Source organism: Aquarana catesbeiana, linkage group LG06 (assembly GCF_042186555.1).
Source record: "Aquarana catesbeiana isolate 2022-GZ linkage group LG06, ASM4218655v1, whole genome shotgun sequence".
NCBI classification, from domain to species: domain Eukaryota; kingdom Metazoa; phylum Chordata; class Amphibia; order Anura; family Ranidae; genus Aquarana; species Aquarana catesbeiana.
In genome coordinates this window covers 55,475,424-55,497,865 of record NC_133329.1, presented here as the reverse complement: position 1 = coordinate 55,497,865, position 22,442 = coordinate 55,475,424, and the positions used below count along the sequence as shown (strand labels likewise).

At 46.2% G+C, this 22,442-nt stretch overlaps 1 protein-coding gene and 1 long non-coding RNA gene across 2 annotated transcripts in view; one reads left to right on the top strand and one right to left on the bottom strand.

Annotated features, from left to right (window-relative positions):
- Positions 1 to 11,357, bottom strand: part of LOC141148436 (zymogen granule membrane protein 16-like) — a 49,751-nt gene extending 38,394 nt beyond the window's left edge. The window contains exons 1-3 of the mRNA XM_073635936.1: positions 11,270 to 11,357; positions 11,123 to 11,166; positions 10,671 to 10,803 (exon numbers count right to left, since the gene is read on the bottom strand). Of these exons, the coding sequence (XP_073492037.1) occupies positions 10,671 to 10,803; positions 11,123 to 11,166; positions 11,270 to 11,310 (218 nt within the window). The 5' untranslated portion in view covers positions 11,311 to 11,357. The remainder of the gene's footprint in view (positions 1 to 10,670; positions 10,804 to 11,122; positions 11,167 to 11,269) is intronic.
- Positions 1 to 22,442, top strand: part of LOC141148438 (uncharacterized) — an 87,454-nt gene that overhangs the window by 10,008 nt on the left and 55,004 nt on the right. The window lies entirely within an intron of this gene.

Genomic DNA, 22,442 nt, shown 5'->3' with positions numbered 1-22,442 from the left:
GGGACTCCTGATGTGAGGGGGGGCTCCGCCGGGGACTCCTGATGTGAGGGGGGGCTCCGCCGGGGACTCCTGATGTGAGGGGGGGCTCCGCCGGGGACTCCTGATGTGAGGGGGGGCTCCGCCGGGGACTCCTGATGTGAGTGGGAGCTCCGCCGGGGACTCCTGATGTGAGGGGGCTCCGCTGGGGACTCCTGATGTGAGGGGGGCTCCGCCGGGGACTCCTGATGTGAGGGGGGGCTCCGCCGGGGACTCCTGATGTGAGGGGGGGCTCCGCCGGGGACTCCTGGTGTGAGGGGGTGCTCCGCCGGGGACTCCTGATGTGAGGGGGGCTCCGCCGGGGACTCCTGATGTGAGGGGGGGCTCCGCCGGGGACTCCTGATGTGAGGGGGGGCTCCGCCGGGGACACCTGATGTGAGGGGGAGCTCCGCCGGGGACTCCTGGTGTGAGGGGGGCTCCGCCGGGGACTCCTGGTGTGTGGGGGGGCTCTGCCGGGGACTCCTGATGTGAGGGGGGCTCCGCCGGGGACTCCTGATGTGAGGGGGGGCTCTGCCGGGGACACCTGATGTGAGGGGGAGCTCCGCCGGGGACTCCTGATGTGAGGGGGGGCTCCGCCGGGGACTCCTGATGTGAGAGGGGCTCCCGCGGGGACTCCTGATGTGAGGGGGGGGCTCCGCCGGGGACACCTGATGTGAGGGGGAGCTCCGCCGGGGACTCCTGATGTGAGGGGGGGCTCCGCCGGGGACTCCTGATGTGAGGGGGGGCTCCGCTGGGGACACCTGATGTGAGGGGGAGCTCCGCCGGGGACTCCTGGTGTGAGGGGGGGCTCCGCTGGGGACATCTGATGCAAGGACAGACTCTGCTCGGACATCTGAAGCAAGGACGGACGGCTGGTGGCAGGCGACGTGGCTGGTGACACGCTCAGGGATCCCACTGATTCTGCATTATGGTGAGTTGAATGATTTCATTTTATATTACAATGTAATAATAGAAATAACGCGCTTCAATCATCCTGACACCATAACAACCATGGTGCCGGATTGATTGAAGTGCCAACACCAGGTGTTTGGAGTATCTTTATCTGCTGATTGTTAAACTTTCTAGAATACACATATTTCTATTGTGTAGGATCTGGGGCTGCTGTCCCGTCATTTCCCTCTCTCTCCCCCTCTCTCCCCCTCTCCATCCCTCATTCATTTCAGACTCTAACCACACCCTCCAGAGCCACGCCCATTTAAGCCACGCCCACAATTTCACGTAAACCACGCCCATTTTTCGCCGCCACACTTGTCTATTTTTGCTAGGCCACGCCTGCTGACGAATGCCCCGCCCCCTAATTATTGGACAGCTCCGCCTACAGCCACAAAAGTGTCCCACATTTTTTTTTTACAATGTTGGCAACTATGAGACAGTGTCATTTGATTTAAGTTAGATGGATTAGCAGGACAGTCAGTCAGTTAGCTGCACTTACAGTGTATTGTGTATATATATATATGCATCCCAGGTGTTGTGTGTGTATATACATATATATATATATATATATATATATATATATATATATATATATACATATACACTGTATTCAGTTTAGCTAGATCCGTTTCTGTTATCTTCCTACTGACAGGCAGGCTTGTGTTGTTACAGTATTTACAGCTACCTGAAGAAAATTGCTTGGTGTTCTTTTGATCCTATTAGTACCACAGTCAGGCAGCTAGACTATTTACAGTTAGTGTAGTGCGTCCTCCTCATAGTGTTCAGCTAAAGCTACAAGTTAGTTTAGAGTGACCTCTGCACAGTGTTCAGCTAAAGCTACAAGTTAGTGTAGTGCACAGTGTTCAGCTAAAGCTACAAGTTAGTGTAGTGCACAGTGTTCAGCTAAAGCTACAAGTTAGTGTAGTGCGTCCTCCTCACAGTTTTCAGCTAAAGCTACAAGTTAGTGTAGTGCGTCCTCCTCACAGTTAGTGTAGTGTTAGTGTAGTGTGACCTCTGCACAGTGTTCAGCTAAAGCTACCTGTAGAAGGTTGGTGGTGTTTTCCTGATCCTATCACTACCGCAGGCAGCTAAATTATTTACACATTAGTGTAGTGCGACCTCTGCACAGTGTTCAGCTAAAGCTACCTCTAGAAGTTTGGTGGTGTTTTCCTGATCCTATCACTACTGCAGGCAGCTACATTATTTACACGTTAGTGTATTGTGACCTCTGTACAGTGTTCAACTAAAGCTACCTGTAGAAGGTTGGTGGTGTTTTCCTGATCCTATCACTACCGCAGGCAGCTAAATAAGCTACAAGTCAGTGTAGTGCGACCTCTGCACAGTGTTCAGCTAAAGCTACCTGTAGAAGGTTGGTGGTGTTTTCCTGATCCTCTCACTACCGCAGGCAGCTAAATTATTTACACGTTAGTTTAGTGCGACCTCTGCACAGTGTTTAGCTAAAGCTACCTGTAGAAGGTTGGTGGTGTTTTCCTGATCCTATCACTACCGCAGGCAGCTAAATAAGCTACAAGTTAGTGTAGTGCGACCTCTGCACAGTGTTCAGCTAAAACTACCTGTAGAAGGTTGGTGATGTTCTCATACTACAGGCAGGCAGTTGATTTTGCTAGCTGCAGTGTATATATATATATACTTGGTCGAGTGGATGACCAAGCCGTCCTCATCCTCCTCATCCTCTCTCACCCATGCTCAGGGTACTTTGTCTGGCAAAGCAGCTGCCAATGCGGCCTCTTCCCTCGGCTCAATGGCATCAGTGACTCCTTCCGTAGCCCCACCATGTCCTCCTGAGGAGTCCCTCGAACTGTTTGACCACAGTGCTGGGTACATGTTCCAGGAGGACGCCCAGCGTTTAGAAGGCTCTGATGATGATACTGAGCTAGACGAAGGCAGTAACGTGAGCACGAACAGAGGGGGTGCCCAAGAAGGACAGCAATCTGGCAGTCATGCTCCCTCTGCTGCAGCATACTGCCAGGTTTGCTCCAGTGATGAGGCGGGAGGGGATGATGAGGTCACTGACTCAACGTGGGTGCTTGATAGGAGAGAGGAGGAGGAGGAGGCACATCACCAATGAGGCAGGATGCCCTCCAGGGGCCAGCCTAAGGGCAGCACACTGACTGCATTACACCACAAAGCTCAGCATGTGCAGGGCGCTGCTGTCTCTGCACGTTATTCCAAAAGTTCTTTGGTGTGGGCCTTTTCTCGCGTTGCCAAAACATCTCCCGTTGCCTCCTTCCGTGAGTTTGTGGAATGTGCGGTTCCTCAGTGGCAGGTACCCAAACGCTACTCTTTCTCACGGAAGGCGATTCCGGCTCTCTACCGGCATGTGGAAGGCAATGTCCATACCTCTCTGGACAGGGCGATCAGTGGTAAGGTGCATATTACCGCTGACTCATGGTCCAGCAGTCATGGACAGGGACGTTACCTAAGTTTCACCGCACATTGGGTGACTCTGCTGGTAGCTGGGAAGGATTCAGGACAAGGTGCAGTAGTGTTGGAGGTTGTTCCGCCACCATGCCTCCAAAATGCCACTAATAATGATTGTGACACACCTCTCTCCTCCACCCCCTCCTCTTCTTCTTCCTCCATGGCCTCTTCCTGTGCTTTGTCCTCGGAACCAGCGGTGCTTCATAGGCGTTCAAGGGGCTACGCAAGTACGCAGGCCAAAAGATGCCATGCGGCGCTTGAGCTGGTGTGCTTGGGGGACAGGAGCCACACTGGGGCAGAGGTTCTGTCAGCTCTGCAGGGGCAGTTTCAGAGGTGGTTGACGCCACTCCAACTTAAGGCAGGAATGGTGGTTTGCGACAATGGCACCAACCTCCTCTCCACCCTCCGACAGGGACAACTGACCCATGTGCCCTGTTTGGCTCACGTCCTTAACTTGGTGGTGCAGCGGTTCTTGGGCAGGTACGCGGGCTTACAGGATGTCCTGAGGCAGGCCAGGAAAGTCTGTGTGCATTTTCGCCGGTCATATAATGCCAGTGCTCGGCTGGCAGACCTCCAAAAGGAATTTAACCTGCCCAAGAACCGCCTAACCTGTGACATGCCCACCAGGTGGAACTCAACGTTGGCCATGCTGCAGCGGCTGCACAGCAGAGGGCCATCAATGAGTACCTGTGCGACTATGGAACCAGGACAGGGTCAGGAGAGCCTGTTTTTTTTTTCCCACGCCAGTGGGCCATGATCAGGGATGCATGCACTGTCCTGTCACCATTTGAGGAGGCTACGAGGATGGTGAGCAGTGACAGTGCATGCATCAGTGACACTGTCCCCCTTGTCCACCTGTTGGAGCACACGCTGCGTGGAATAATGGACAGGGCACTTGAGGCAGAACAGAGGCAGGAAGAGGAGGACTTCCTTAGCTCTCAAGGCCCCCTTTATCCAGACAGTGTTCCTGCGTGCCCGCCGATCACACAGGAAGAGGACAAGGAGGAGGATTGTGTCAGTATGGAGGTGGAGCCTGGCACTCAGCATCAGCAGCAGTCTTTAAGGGATCAGTCCCAAGAAATACATGGACTTGTACATGGCTGGGAGGAGGTGGCTGCGGACCATGTCGTCCTTAGTGACCCAGGGGACTCCGGACCGAATGCCTCAGCAAACCTACGCTGCATGGCCTCCCTGATCCTGCAAACCCTGCGTAAGGATCCTCGTACTGGCTGGCAACCCTCCTTGATCCACGTTACAAGGGTAAGGTTGCGGACCTTATCTTGCCGTCTCAGAGGGAGCAGAGGATGAAAAATCTTCGGGAGGCCTTGCAGAAAGGTCTGTGCAACGCGTTCCCAGAGACTGGGAGGTTACAAACTCCTGTTTCTGGACAACGTGTTGCTGAGGCTTCAGTCAGTCAAAGAAGGAGCGGTGGAGAAGATGGCCGTCTGACCGATGTGTTCAGACAATTTTTTAGTCCGCAGCCCCAAGGTATGATCCGTTCCAACAACCATCGCCAGCGTCTGTTTTACATGGTGCAGGAATACCTAGGGGCAAGATCTGACTTGGACACCTTTGCCACCGAAAATCCTCTGGGTTACTGGGTTTTGAGGATGGATCACTGGCCAGAGCTTGCACCGTATGCAATTGAGCTACTGGCCTGTCCTGCATCCAGCGTTCTTTTGGAACGCACATTCAGTGCTGCTGGAGGCTTTGTAACCGATCACATTTGCACTGTTGCACATGAAAATGCACTTTTGTATGTTCATTTAATGCATATGCTTAGTGATGTGTACTATATATATGTTTCATATACCTTTCACGAGGTCTTGCACTATATGATGGCTAGTTGCCATTTATATAACTTGTTTCATTAGCGCAGTTCCATTTTTTCAATAATATAAAATGAAATCATTCAACTCACCATAATGCAGAATCAGTGGGACCACTGAGCGTGTCACCTGCTATGTCGCCTGCCACCAGATGCCATCAGGTTCCCCCAGCAGAGTCTGTCCTTACATCAGGTGCCCCCAGCAGAGTCTGTCCTTACATCAGGTGCCCCCAGCAGAGTCTGTCCTTGCATCAGGTGCCCCAGCAGAGTGCCTCCTTCCATCAGGCATTCCCAGTACAGTACCTCTTACGTCAGGTGTCCCCAGCGGAGTGTTGGCTGCAGATGGAGTGTTGGCTACGGTGACAAGGGGAGAGAGGTGTGTGGGTGGAGGCATGGTGACTTGGGGTGTTACAGGCTGACTTGGGGAAGGGTGGAGATAGGGTGGTGATTTGGGGGTGCAGGCATGATGGTGACCTGGGGGGTGCAGGCATGGTGGTGACTAAGCCGGAGGGGGTGCAGGCATTATGGTGACTAGGCCGGAGGGGGTGCAGACATGGTGGTGACTAGGCCGGAGGGGGTGCAGGCATGGTGGTGACTAGGTTGGAGGGGGTGCAGGCATGGGGGGAGGGGGATGCAGGCATGGTGTTGTCATGGGGGGAGGCGGGTGCAGGTATGGTGGTGATATGGGGGGGGCAGGTATGGTGGTGATATGGGGGAGGGGGCCAGGGCTGGACTGGGACAAAAATGTGGCCCTGGACTTCATCCAGACCGGCCCAGGGCACAACACATCAGAGTACACTACATCAGGCCACATCAGGGCACAAGGCACATCAGGATACAAGGCACATCAGGATACAAGGCACATCAGGGTACAGCACACCAGGCCACATCAGGGTACAGGGCACAGCACATCAGGGTACAGAGCCCAGCACATCAGTGTATAGGGCACATAAGGGCACATCACATCAGGGTACAGAGCCCAGCACATCAGCGTATAGGGCACAGCACATCAGGACGCAGCACATCAGGGCATACGACATTGAGGCACAGGACATAGGGGCACATCAGGGCATGGGGCACCGGACCACAAGGCACATCAGGTCACGGGGCACATCAGGTCATGGGAGATCGGGGCACAGCACATCAGGGCACGGAGCACATAGCACATCAGGGCACATCAGGGCATATAGCACATCAGGGCATATAGCACATCAGGGCACATCAGGGCATATAGCACATCAGGGCACATCAGGGCATATAGCACATCAGGGCATATAGCACATCAGGGCACATTGTGGCACATCAGGGCACATGGCACATCAGGGCACATCAGAGCACATAGCACATCAGGGCACGGGGCACATCAGGGCATGGGGCACATCAGCACATGGGGCATATCAGGGCACGGGGCACATCAGGGCACGGGGCACATCAGGGCACATGGCACATTATGGGGCACATCAGGGCACATGGCACATCAGGGCACGGGGCACATGGCACATCAGGGCACGGGGCACATAGCACATCAGGGCACATTATGGAAAAATCAGGGCACATGGCACATTATGGGGCACATCAGGGCACATGGCACATCAGGGCACATTATGGAACAATCAGGGCACATGGCACATCATGGGGCACATCAGGGCACATTATGGCACATCAGGGCACATGGCACATTATGGGGCACATTATGGGGCACAGGGCACATCAGGGCATATAGCACATCAGGGCACGGGGCACGTCACGGCACATGGCACATTATGGGGAACATTAGGACACATTATGGGGCACATAGCACGTCAGGGCATATAGCACATCAGGGCACGGGGCACGTCAGGGCACATAGCACATCAGGGCACATAGCACGTCAGGGCACATAGCACGTCAGGGCACATAGCACGTCAGGGCACATGGCACATTATGGGGCACATCAAGGCACATAGCACATCAGGGCACATAGCACATCAGGGCACGGGGCACGTCAGGGCACATGGCACATTATGGGGCACATCAGGGCACATAGCACGTCAGGGCACATAGCACGTCAGGGCACATGGCACATTATGGGGCACATCAGGGCACATAGCACATCAGGGCACATAGCACATCAGGGCACGGGGCACATCAGGGCACATGGCACATTATGGGGCACATAGCACATCAGGGCATGGGGCACGTCAGGGCACATAGCACATCAGGGCACATTATGGCACATGGCACATTATGGGGCTCACCGGGGCACATAGCACATGGCACATTAGGGCATGGGGCACCTCAGGGGGCACATTACCAACTAGCCAGTATGCAGAGTAGCGCAGGAAGCGTGTCTGTAGTAAGTTCTCTCTCTGTCACAGTGACTCACAAGCGGCTGCTCCCCGGCAGCCCCCCTCTCTTCTCGTCAAAGACGAGACACTGTCACACACGGGGCAGAGCGGAGGGAGGATTTCTTTGTGTTCAGTGGAGAGGGGGGAGGGGTCGCCAATCCCTGTAGCCAATAGGCTTCAGTGTACAATAGAATTTTCTATTTGTACACTGAAGAGAGAAGCCGATTGGATACCCCTCTCCCCTGCACTGAACACAAGGGGAAACAACTCATTGACTCACTCGTGGGGCGACGGCGGCCATTTTTGTGGAGCCGTTGCCGTTTTTTAGAAAAACACTTACGATTTTCTCGGGACAATCCCAAAAATTCGGGAAAACACCTGGGACAAGATTAAATCGGGACGAGGGTCCCAAAATCGGGATTGTCCCAGGAAAATTGGGACTGTTGGCAACTATGCAAACCTTGCTAGAAGGCATAAATTGGGACAAAATCTTAGGAGAAAAGAATATGGAGGAGAGATGGGTTTGCTTTAAGAGCATATTAAATAAGAGCATTAGCCAATGCATCCTATTGGGTAATAAATTTAAAAGAGCGAACAAAAGTCCTGGATGGCTTAACTCCAATGTAAAAATGCATATAAAAGCAAAGGAGAAGGCCTTCAAAAAATACAAGGTTGAGGGATCATCATCAGCATTCAGACTTTATAAGGAATGCAACAAGAAATGTAAGGGTGCAATAAGGACGGCTAAGATATAACATGAAAGACACATAGCGGAGGAGAGCAAAAAAATCCCAAGAAATTCTTTAAGTATGTAAACAGTAAAAAAGGGAGGACAGACCATATTGGCCCCATAAAGAATGAGGAAGGACATCTGGATACAAAGGATGGAGAGATGGCGAAGGTATTGAATGTATTCTTCTCCTCAGTCTTCGCGAGGGAATCGGGGGGATTCAGTAACCAAAAGTGCAGTGTTTATCCTCATGACACAGCACAGGAAGCACCTCCATGGTTAACAGAGGACAGAATTAATATTAGACTTGAGAAACTTAACATTAATAAATCACCGGGACCAGATGGCTTGCACCCGAGGGTACTTAGGGAACTCAGCCAAGTAATTGCCAGACCATTGTTCCTAATTTTTACTGACAGTCTACTGACTGGAATGTTACCAGTTGATTGGAGAAAAGCCAATGTAGCACCAATATTTAAAAAGGGCCCAAAATACATCCCTGGGAATTACAGACCAGTTAGCCTAACATCAATAGTATGTAAACTCGTTAAGGGGATGATAAGGTACTATATACAAGATTTTAGTAATGAGAACGGTATCATTAGCAGTAATCAGCATGGATTCATGAAGAATCGTTCTTGCCAAACCAATCTACTAACCTTCTATGAAGAGGTGAGTTGCATTATAGATAAAGGAAGGCCCGTAGACGTGGTGTATCTGGATTTTGCAAAGCCATTTGACACAGTTCCCCATAAACATTTACTGTACAAAATAAGGTCCGTTGGCATGGAGCATAGGGTGAGTACATGGATTGAAAACTGGCTACAAGGGCGAGTTCAGAGGGTGGTGATAAATGGGGAATGCTCGGAATGGTTAGGAGTGGGTAGTGGGGTCCCCCAGGGGTCTGTGCTGGGACCAATCCTATTTAATTTGTTCAAATGACCTGGAGGATGGGGTAAATAGCTAAATCTCTGTATTTGTAGACAATACTAATCTAAGCAGGGCAATAACTTCTCCACAGGATGTGGAAACCTTGCAAGAAGATCTGAACAAATTAATGGGGTGGTGCAACTACATGGCAAATGAGGTTCAATGTAGAAAAATGTAAAATAATGCATTTGGGTGGCAAAAATATGAATGCAATCTATACACTGGGGGGAGAACCTCTGGGGGAATCTAGGATGGAAAAGGACCTGGGGTCCTAGTAGATGATAGGCTCAGCAATGGCATGCAAAGCCAAGCTGCTGCTAATAAAGCAAACAGAATATTGGCATGCATGAAAAAGGGGATCAACTCCAGAGATAAAACGATAATTCTCCCGCTCTACAAGACTCTGGTCCAGCCGCACCTGGAGTATGCTGTCCAGTTCTGGGCACCAGTCCTCAGGAAGGATGTACTGGAAATGGAGTGAGTACAAAGAAGGGCAACAAAGCTAATAAAGGGTCTGGAGGATCTTAGTTATGAGGAAAGGTTGTGAGCACTGAACTTATTCTCTCTGGAGAAGAGACGCTTGAGATGGGATATGATTTAAATATACAAATACTGTACTGGTGACCCCACAATAGGGATACAACTTTTTCACAGAAGGTAGTTTAACAAGACTCGTGGCCACTCATTAAAATTAGAAGAAAAGAGGTTTAACCTTAAACTATGTAGAGGGTTCTTTACTGTAAGAGCGGCAAGGATGTGGAATTCCCTTCCACAGGCGGTGGTCTCAGCGGGGAGCATTGATAGCTTCAAGAAACTATTAGATAGGCACCCAAACGACCGCAACATACAGGGATATAAAATGTAATACTGACATATAATCACACACATAGGTTGGACTTGTGTCTTTTTTCAACCTCACCTATGTAACTATGTAACATGCTGAATCTGGCAGCAGGTGACGGTGGTAAATGACACGTGGCATCTGGTAGCAGGTGACAGTGATAAGTGACATGTTGCTCTGAGTCCTGTGCTGATAATTAATACAGGGCTCTTTACAGAGGGAATGATCACTTTTTTCATTTCCCTGCAAATCAGGAAGAAGAACAAATTGATCTGCAGTAAAAAGCAGCACACACAGGAAACATAGTTGATTCCCACTGACACTCTTTCTATACACCCGGGGGGGGCACAGTTTGCCATCTTCACCCTGGGCACTGAAAGACCTTGTCCCGGCACTGCCCTCAGCATTTTGATTGGACAGATTTGGCTCCCATTGGGTTCGGCATCTGAACTTCTTTGAAGTTTGCCAAACTGTTCTCTAAACCCGGAGCAGCTGAGCTCAGTGATAATAGAGAATAGGGACAGACACTGAGAATCCCCCCAATATACACATGTATTAGTATGAAGCTGGTGAGAAAAGGAAAAACGGCGCCGTGTGTCTCACCCAGTGATGAAGAGACGATTGTTACGAATTCTCAGGGCTGTGATTGGTCCATCCAGTTGGTTTTCAGACTGTGAAAATTGCTTTCCTCTCGCAATACCATATTCACCGGAGTACGAGGAGCTGCGCTGCTGAGCTGAGGAATAAAGGAGGCAAAACAGCTGTGACATCACTATTCTCTGTATATAATATATTATACAGGAGTGACATCACCATTCTCCAGATATAAGATATATTATATACAGAGAATAGTGATGTTACTCTTCTATAGTATATTATACAGGAGTGACATCACCACTCTCCAGATATAAGATATACTATAGAGGAGCGACATCACTATTCTCTGTATATAATATATTACACAGGAGCGACATCATCACTCTTCAGATATTAGAAGAGTGACATATGATGTCATGAGATGTGAATATATCAGATGAGAGAAGAGGATCTCTTACCTGCAGCGATGGCGCACACACTGACAAGGATCCACAGCAACATTCTGTTATAAAACAAAATTTACATTATTATATAATACATATACAGCAGAGCATTGCCCCTCAAATACTGCACAACACTGTCCCCAGTACTGCAGAGCATCGCACCTCAAATACTGCGTAGAATTGCCCTCAGTAGTGCAGAGCATTGTAGCTTCAATACTGCACAACACTATCTCTAATACTGCGTAGCACCGCCCCCAGTCCTGCAGAGCATCACACCTCAAACACCGCACAGCACCGCCCCCAGTCCTGCAGAGCATCACACCTCAAACACCGCACAGCACCGCCCCCAGTCCTGCAGAGCATCACACCTCAAACACCGCACAGCACCGCCCCCAGTCCTGCAGAGCATCGCACCTCAAACACCGCACAGCATCGCCCCCAGTCCTGCAGAGCATCGCACCTCAAACACCGCACAGCACCGCCCCCAGTACGAAGAAGAAGAAAAAGATTGAGGTAATGCCAGGGGTTTTCTGGTACGACTTCTAGAAGTTTAGCACTTGGAGGCAAAAGTGCTTCTTTGCAAGCGGATCTCACAAGATTCATCACTGTAATTATGGACTTTTAAAGTGAAGTTGTGGTTTTATTCATCTGAAACACTGAAAGCTCATTATACAGTTTTAATTATCGCTACACCATTTATTACATCAATTACTGTGCAATCCTCGCATGTTGTGTTAGCTGCTTTTACATTAATCTTTCCTATTTTTATGATTCCAGCGCAACAAAATTGTGTCCTTTCTATTCTGGGTCTATGCTAAGGAGCTAATGAGCGGAGCAAGTTGTTTGGGGGGGGGGGGGCAAAACCAATTTCCTTCAATAATATGTTCTTCCCTGCTGAGCATTACACCCAGCCATAATTATCAGTGGACTGTCCCTTTAAATCATCTTGTATAATGTTCATTTATCAGATCACTGCAGAATATTACTGCTCATGCAGATTATCTCATGCTCCATACAATACATTATACCCTGTGCTACATTTAGACATCACACCGCTCTAGGCAGGTTTCAATATTAACACCCTTTTGTACAAGCTCCGCCCCCTGCGTCATGAGATGAGTCCAATCAAATTTTATAATGCCCTCATGTTGTAAATCACTGCGCAAATTGTTGGCGCTATATAAATCTGGTATATTAATAAACAATAATAATAATAATGTGCTATTGGAGACATCATGGGGTCTGTCCCATATACAGAAATATTTGTTAAACTATACAGACCACCAAATCAGAAAGAAAAAATAGATTTATGTTTCCTAAACTTCAGTGAGTCTCCTGACTCCTCTCAGCACCCCCTTTCCCTGAACAGTTTACTGACTGAATGCAATCACAAATGTCCAAAATCATCCAAAAAGATAAACAAAAAGTTTCAACTGCATATTTAAAGGCTTGAGCTGTAGATATAATTTTTATTTTATTTTTTTCAAATATGTAAAATGGGGGCAAAATTGAATGTTATTAGGAGGTTATTTACTCTCCATGTCAAATGTTATTCATTTGTTAACAATAGAGTTTTAGGGGAACATATCACATTATGGCCAGTAGATGGAGCTGATGATCATAGTAAATAAGTATTTAAAGAGGAACTGCAGTCTGCTCACATAACTTGTAAAAATCTTTGCCATTCTGAAGCTTCCCCCCGACCACTTTGCATATTATTTTATATATACTGTGATTCTGTACTTGCCAAATATGCTGCAGAAATCTCCCTCCACTGAGTCTGACTGCAACCATTTTAACTGTGGGCAGCTGAAGCTGCTGCCGGTTCACTTCATGTATTTACACAGAGGCACACCTCCAGCTCTGAAGCTCTCATTGGTCCTCTTATGACTCATCCCCCCTCCCTTCTTTGAAAACTCTCTCTCTCTCTCTCTCTCTCTCTCTAGAGAGCTGTGCATGATGTCCTAAGCCTAGGCTAATGACCAGACAAGAAACAGGAAGTGTATAAGAGATTTACTGGCAGAAAAAGAACATTTTACTATCCAAGTCGGCGTCATCAGGAAAAGGACGAAGGTATTAAAAATTAAAACCAATGTCTTATATAGAGCCTTAGGTGTATAAACAGAAAACAAAAAATTGAAATTAATTAACATATCACAATACACAGAGAAAAAAATTCAATTTTAAACACGATATAGCATTGTAAGTGCATGATTCACGTTGGTATGAAATAATAAAATTTAAAAAAAACCATAGAGGCCCTGTATAACTCAATCCCACACGCTAGAGGGGTTGGAGTTGTGCGGGACTTTCTCTGTGAACGTGACCTTGACTCTTGGAAATATAACGAATTTGTTATTGAGTTGTTGGAATTTTTCTTAACACACAATGTTTTTGTATTTAAAGGTTCCCACTACCTCCAAGTGCAGGGTGTTGCTATGGGGGCCAAGTGTACCCCCTCTTATGCAAACCTGTACCTGGGGGTTGGGAATGTGACCTGTTTTCGGATGAGTCAAGGTCAGTGGATATTGGTCAAATTATTTCATGGCATCGTTACATCAACGATGTATTCATGGTATGGGCAGGACAAAAGAAAACTTGCAAAAATTCTTGGAAAGTCTACAAGTGAATACATACAGTGGGGACGGAAAGTATTCAGACCCCCTTAAATGTTTCACTCTTTGTTATATTGCAGCCATTTGCTAAAATCATTTAAGTTCATTTTTTTTCCTCATTAATGTACACACAGCACCCCATATTGACAGAAAAACACAGAATTGTTGCAGATTTATTAAAAAAGAAAAACTGAAATATCACATGGTCCTAAGTATTCAGACCCTTTGCTCAGTATTTAGTAGAAGCACCCTTTTGATCTAATACAGCCATGAGTCTTTTTGGGTTTTTCACACCTGGATTTGGGGATCCTGTGCCATTCCTCCTTGCAGATCCTCTCCAGTTCTATCAGGTTGGATGGTAAACGTTGGTGGACGGCCATTTTTAGGTCTCTCCAGAGATTCTCAATTGGGTTTAAGTCAGAGCTCTGGCTGGGCCATTCAAGAACAGTCACGGAGTTGTTGTGAAGCCACTCCTTCATTATTTTAGCTGTGTGCTTAGGGTCATTGTCTTGTTGGAAGGTAAACCTTTCGTCCAGTCTGAGGTCCTGAGCACTTTGGAGAAGGTTTTCGTCCAGGATATCCCTGTACTTGGCCGCATTCATCTTTCCCTCGGTTGCAACCAGTTGTCCTGTCCCTGCAGCTGAAAAACACCCCCACAGCATGATGCTGCCACCAACATGCTTTACTGTTGGGACTGTATTGGACAGGTGATGAGCAGTGCCTGGTTTTCTCCACACATACCACTTAGAATTAAGGCCAAAAAGTTCTATCTTGGTCTCATCAGACCAGAGAATCTTATTTCTCACCATCTTGGAGTCCTTTGGGTGTTTTTTAGCAAACTCCATGCGGGCTTTCATGTGTCTTGCACTGAGGAGAGGCTTCCGTCGGGCCACTCTGCCATAATGCCCCGACTGGTGGAGGGCTGCAGTGATGGTTGACTTTCTACAACTTTCTCCCATCTCCTGACTGCATCTCTGGAGCTCAGCCACAGTGATCTTAGGGTTCTTCTTTACCTCTCTCACCAAGGCTCTTCTCCCCCGATAGCTCAGTTTGGCTGGATGGCCAGCTCTAGGAAGGGTTCTGGTCATCCCAAATGTCTTCTATTTAAGGATTATGGAGGCCACTGTGCTCTTAGGAACCTTAAGTGCAGCAGGCTTTTTTTGTAACCTTGGCTAGATTGTGGCCTTGCCACAATTCTGTCTCTGAGCTCTTCAGGCAGTTCCTTTGACCTCATGATTCTCATTTGCTCTGACATGCACTGTGAGCTGTAAGGTCTTATATAGACAGGTGTGAGGCTTTCCTAATCAAGTCCAATCAGTATAATCAAACACAGCTGGACTCAAATGAAGGTGTAGAACCATCTCAAGGATGATCAGAAGAAATGGACAGCACCTGAGTTAAATATATGAGTGTCACAGCAAAGGGTCTGAATACTTAGGACCATGTAATATTTCAGTTTTTCTTTGATAATAAATCTGCAAAAATGTCAACAATTCTGTGTTTTTTTACTGTCAATATGGAGTGCTGTGTGTACATTAATGAGGAAAAAAATGAACTTAAATGGTTTTAACAAATGGCTGCAATATAACAAAGAGTGAACAATTTAAGGGGGTCTGAATACTTTCCATCTCCACTGTATAATTTAAAATTCACATACACATTTGACCAATCAAGAATAACCTTTCTGGATGTGGAAATCTTTACAGACGATACAGGGATGATTTGTTCTACCCTGTTTAGGAAACCATCGGCGGGAAATAGTTTGCTACACGCTAGTAGTTCGCATCCTGAAAAACTGATCAAAAGCATACCGTACAGTCAATTCTTAAGACTTAAACGTAACTGCACACATGATGCAGATTTTCAAAGGGAAGTCAATGCTTTACACGATCGCCTTTTGATTAAGGGTTATAGCAGCACGTGCCTAAGGAAAGCGTTCAATTGAGTGAGAAATCTTAATAGACATAGGCTGCTGTACAAACCTAGGCAAGACATATCCTCTACATCAACGCAAATCATTACGAAATATAACCGACAACATGCTAAGATACGCAAAATTTATAACAAATCCTGGTATCTATTGACTGCTGATCAAAAAGTCTGTACATTTATTAAACCTCATCCAGAAATAACCTATAGGAGATCCCATTCACTTAGAGACACTCTGGTCACTAGCCACTACAGCAGTACAAATATTGTTAAAAATAAGTCCCCCGGGACTTACCCATGCGGCAAATGTAAATTTTGCCGATTTATCATTGCAGGAAGGAGCATTGAGCTCCCCAACGGAAATATATGGACTCCAAAACACAGAACCAACCGTCAGTTGGTTGGCTCTGTGTATTTAATGCAATGCCATTGTGGAGCCTTTTACGTGGGTAAAACGAAGTGCCCACTGTTTTGTAGAATCAGGGACCATGTATCCCTGATTTCGAAACATAAAATGGAGACATCCATAAGCCGCCATGTGGGATTGTATCATAACTTCAATCTCAAGTCAATTGGCTTTTTCAGCCAGGAACATGTACCTCAACATGAACGTGGAGGGGACATTGACAACAAGCTTCTCCAGCTGGAGACCAGGTGGATCTACACGCTACAGGCCACCCGCTCTCCAGGTTTGAACGAGGGGATTAGTTACAAGCCTTTTCTGTGAATTGTGTCCCCCCCCTTTTTTTTTTTCTTGGGAGCAGCCATGTTTGCATCTTGAGCCCTCCTGACCACAGTTTCTCTGTCATTCATGGTTTTTCTTTTCCTTTATGCAATCTTTTTGGGTCCTCTGGTGATCCTGTGTACCTGTGCCCTGGCATTGGCCTAGCTGCTACATACTAGATGGTGTTGTTGGCCACTCACCCGCCGGGTAGCAAATGGAAATATAAATTATCAAATGATACATGTGATACAATTGTGTATAGATTTTTATCACTTGTCTACTTTGATTGAGTATTGATAAATGGAAAGTATATGCATGGCCTTGTTGGGTTTGGATGTTATATTGAGGGGTTGGTGGGTGGGTTTTGTTTTTTTGTGTTTTCTGTCACATTGTTCCTCTGGCTGGGGCCTGTCCTGTCCCTGTCTTTTGACTCCCGTACAGACGCCCAAGGGTGTGCATTGGGAGTAGTAATGCACCCGTATGGGTGACACTGTCCCGATGCATGCCCGCCCTGAGGTGCATTTTCTTTCACGGCATCCCAGCTGTATATTACATCTGCAGGACAGCTTTCCTGTCCTGCACTGTCTGCAGGGTCTGCCTTTCACCCTGCTAGATGGAAACCGGATGCACTCATCGTTTTCGGTTTCCGGATGTCAGTCCGTGCTGCATGCACCTCCACCTTTGCGTCAGCGGGGCGTCAGTGCGGCGTAATGTCACACGCCCGCTTTGGCGCCACGGGGGGGATATTTTAACCTCAGATTGCGCAGATGCATGTTGACACAGCCCGGGAGCTCATGGTACTTGACAGCGGGGTTTTTGTAAGGTAATTTTTTCATTTTGGCTCTGTGACTGCCTGTGTTCCCACTTGGAAATCTGAGGGATTCCATATTGATCCTGATACACTCTTTATGTTGCAGAGATCGCCTCCAGCCTTCTTTCCTTTTTGGCAATTTGGCTTTGTGCCTCTCTGCCACCCCCATGCATTTTCTCATTTTTTGTGCCTATTGAGGACGGGATTAGCTTTAGCATCAGTCATTTTGAGGTGAGAATACCTCTTATTCTATATACACTTTTTGCAATATGAGATGGGTGTTGGGTGTTTTCGTAGAAGACAATGTCAGATAGATGCCTATATGTCTTATTAGTTGTGTAGATGATGTGAAGCTTACCATACGAAGTGAATCTATTGATGTCGTTAATGACTGCCCTGTCCGCATGAGCTCTGGGCGTGTACACTATTATACTTATAGAGATATGGGAGTGTGGTGAGTACGGTTCATTTACTATTGGTCATGAACTGGTGCTTCCCCTACCCTCAAGCTGTTTTATAATTACTTATACTTTGATGTATAATTCGTTGCAGATATTGCTGCACTGCTTACCTGTTTGACCTAAGTGAAAACCACATCCCCCCCTATGGGAAGTCTGACATTACAGGGGCTGGTCTGGGGTCCAGGCGGTGGGGGCATATGACTCCCCTTTTCCCCCCCGGCGGTGCTCACTCCGGGACCCATCAGGGAACGGGGCAAGGGTTCCGGGTTGTGGGGGTTGGGTTGTTTTAGTTTTTTTTTTTATTATTTCATACCAACGTGGATCATGCACTTACAATGCTATATCGTGTTAAAATTGAATTTTTTTCTCTGCGTATTGTGATATGTTAATTAATTTCAAATTTTTGGTTTCTGCTTATACTCCTAAAGCTCTATACAAGTCATTGGTTTTAATTTTTAATACATGAATGCGTTTGTCCTTTTCCTGATGAAGCCGACTTGCGAAACATGTCAAAATTTTAGGACGCAAGAACTCTGTATTTGCAACTCCAGTTTTTTCATTAGGTCAGGGTTTAGATAGGTGTGCATACCCAGGACCATGACTGTAACTGTAGTTGCATATTTTATTGTGTCTTAAATGTGTATATTTTTTCTTTGAATAAATGATTTATACTTTTATTAAATTGTTTTTCTGTGTATACATGAAGTACCTTTAACCACTTCCGGACTGCCGCACGCTGATGTACGTCCAAACTTTGAAGGGGGATATCGTTGTTATGGCAGCAGCTAGCTGCCATAACCCCGGTATCCCCGTTTTCGTGTGGTGGCCGGCTTTCTGATAAAAGTGGTCCCTGCGGCGCAGCAAGGTCAATTTTATCGGTGGTGGGAGAGGGACCTCCACCTCCTGCCGTGATCCGGTGCCCTCCGCCGCTTACCGGAGCCATCGGTAGCGGCGGGGGCGATCGCATCCTTCTCCGTGCTGTGCCCGGAGACGAGTGAGGCTAAGATGCCGCCCACTCGTCAACCATGACATTGCTGGGAGGTAGCGACGTCAAAACGTCACTTCCGCCCATGCCTCTTAAAGGCATATTTTTTCAATGTCATTTTTTTAAATGACTTTTTTTTTATTGCATTTTAGTGTAAATATGAGATCTGAGGTCTTTTTGACCCCAGATCTCATATTTAAGAGGTCCTGTCATGCTTTTTTCTATTACAAGGGATGTTTACATTCCTTGTAATAGGAATAAAAGTGACACAATTTTTTTTTTTAAAAACAGTGTAAAAATAAAATATTCTAAAATAAATAATAAAAAATTTTTTAAAAAACCACCCGTCCCGACGAGCTTGTGCGCAGAAGCGAACGGATATGCGAGTAGCTCCCGCATATAAAAACAGTGGTCAAACCACACATGTGAGGTATCGCTGCGACCGGTAGAGCAAGAGCAATAATTCTAGCCCTAGACCTCCTCTGTAATGCAAAACATGCAACCTGTATAATTTTTTAAACGTCGCATCTGGAGATTTTTGAGGCTAAAAGTTTGACGCCATTCCACGAGTGGGCGCAATTTTGAAGCGTGACATGTTGGGTATCAATTTACTTGGTGTAACATTATATTTCACAATATAAAAAAGGGCTAACTTTACTGTTGTCTTTTTTTTTTTTTCAAAAAAGTGAATTTTTTCCAAAAAAAGTGCGCTTACAAGACCGCTGCGCAAATACGGTGCAAAAAAAAGTATAACGACCGCAATTCTATTCTCTAGGGTGTTAGAAAAAAAAAAATATAATGTTTGGGGGTTCTAAGTAATTTTCTAGCAAAAAAAAACTGTTTTAAACATGTAAACATCTAAAATCCAAAACGAGGCTGGTCCTTAAGTGGTTAAAGTCCCATTCAAAATACATTTTCTCTTTACCACTATAATCTGCTAGTTAGTTTAAGTTCTGTATTCTCAGACCGTGACAGACTGTAACAGTTTTTGCAAGGCACACATATAAGAAAATATAGCTTACAGCAGCATCTTTGCTCTGTACCTTTCTATATAAAGCTTATGTGGTGTAGAGCGGTCTGGGACATTGTCCTGTGTAAAGGGGAACACCAAAGGCATGACTAGTAGTCATGGAAGCAGATGGCATGGTTACTATAGTTGCTATGTCAGTCATGTTTAAGGGGTTGGGCATTTGAGTATTAATAATATGTAATGATATGTAATGATATGAAATGTACACCAATGTATTGACCACCCCCTCGTTCCTTATTATGATTGGCTAATAATAACGTATATAAGTGGTATACCCGCCCAGAATGAAATCAGATAGCTTTGAACATTTAGACTTTGCAGTCATCTCTTTTGTGTTCACCAAGAAGCTATCTCCTCAGTACTGAGAGGGTCTTGTGGGTGTGGTAATTTCTGTGAATATACCCAGCTGGTCTTGTCAGGTATATAAAAATACCGTTTGATTCCACTTCACTTTATATTGTAGCAAAGTGTCATTTCTTCAGTGTTGTCACATGAAAAGATAGAAGAAAATATTTACAGAAATGTGAGGGGTGTACTTACTTTTGTGAGATACTGTATGTTAAGTCTATGAATGGTAAGTAATGTCAGTGTAATATTTTCAGGCATTTATTAGCTCTTATGGAGATCACAGGACACCTCCTGACAACCTTTAATCTGCTTTTCTCTCCAGAAGGATGGCGCCATGTTTATTCAGGCACCCTCCCCTCCCCCCTCCCTCCCTCTGACAATATATATAGAGGGACTACGTAACACCTTCCTAGACCTTTTAGTTTTATGAGTGTTGCTGGATTGTTGTCCCCTCATTGTGAGCAATAAATTTCTTTCCCATGCTATGTACCCAAAAAAAATGTTTTTGTAGAGTTCTTTACGAGCACCCACCTTTGCACAGTAGAATGGATAATATTTATCATTTATGTATAGAACACCGTGTTCCTGGAATTTTTTTAATTCCTGACTCCACGTAGCAATATTCCAATCTAACTTAATCACATTTAGTAATATTCCAATCTAACTGAATCACATGTGTATTTAGTATTAAACATACATGTCACTTCCTCTATAGATCCCTTCATAAACCTTTGTTGGATGTTTCCATATATCTTTATAGGTTTCATGCCCCTTTTTTTCTTTAGCCCCTTGTTTCTATTATTTTTATTATAAGAAATATTATATATATTGCCTATGTATATCGTAAGTTTATACACCAAGAACTTTTAGCATATATATATGTATCTTTCACGTATCTTCCATTTTTAGTGTATATACATGTATTTTCTATTATGTCTGTTTCTGTATATGGTGATGTGTTGGGAGGACTTCCGGGTTCGGGACTGCACCATTATACTAGAATTAGACATCATCAGCGTGGATCGCCGCTGTGCTTGCGTTCCACGCTTTAATCTGTTGGGCCTCTGCTTCCTGCTTCCTCTGATACGCAGCCTCAGAGCGTCCCATCGTCATTACCACATCATGTGACGATAACATGACTGTTGAGACGAATGGGATTGTCGCTCTGCTCATTGGGGATCAGGAGTGAGGCTTGGCTCTTGACCATCTCCCTATGATTGGCCACTTAACATCATGTGACCGTTGTGTCACGGATGACGCTGCCGAACCCGGAAGTCGTCCCGTGTAACAGCGCCGATCAGCTGTTACACTTCATTTATGGTTTACTATATAAAGCGCAGTTATGTGGGGGGCTTATTCATACCCCAGCAGAAGCCTTTGGAGGCGAAACGTGTCGGGTTCATATGATTATACCCCACCACTACCCACTGCGCTATTTTTATACTTCTCTATGCCGGTTTTTATATTGAGCCTAGTTTTTACTGCCCCCCGTTTGTAAAAATATTTTTTTTGGGAGTACACTCCTCAAATAAAGTGCTCTTATGCTTTTTTACAAATCACGGATTCACACTATGTGGAAGTTTTTTTCTTTTTTTCTTGCTTATTTGCACATTTGACGGACCTCTGAGGAAACGGTCATTCGGCGATCGAAACCGTACCCTGGGGACCCCAGACTCCAAGTTGGTTCTTCAATTGAGGACTGCTGACAAGATGTTCCACAAGTCTTCCCACAAATCTTCACTCCATACCGTCTGACGGTACATGCTCGTTTGACTCACCGCCACGGCCTGTGAGTCCACTTGATCTGGTAAGGGCATCCTTTTGCTTTTTCCCTTCTCCTGGTTGAAATCATCCACATGAGTTGAGATTCAGCGTAGTTATCAGGACCCCTCCCAACAACCTTTACCTACCTCTTGAGAAGACGGTTTGCACCCTGTGGTCTGTGGGACTGAGTGGGACTGCCCCATCTTGTCATTTGAGAGACTTTTGTGCTCCCATTTATGTTTGCCCTCCCTCAGGGATTTCCGATGTCCTTCGCCTTGGCTCCCATTTCTATTGTATTTCAGTTTTGTTAAACAACATACTCAGTCCATCGAGATACCTTGCATTGATATATATTTGCTTTGTTTTTCCTTTGGAATATGGTTTCATATGCAGAATTGTTTCCTATTCAACCTATAGGTTATCACTGAGTACCCTATTTCTCTACACATATAAATAGCTTTGGATGTTTCACAAAACAACTTTTCTTCACTTCACCTATTTACACTGAAAGTGTTTTTCATTTCTCCTCAAATAACTATATCTACCTGTTTAGCAACAGGAGCCTCATTTTGCACTAGCGCCACACTTTTTTATTTTTAATTCTCATTTGCAACGGTCATATTGCTGTGTTGGCTGCTTTCTTCACATTTAGGAGTTGGCGCAATTTC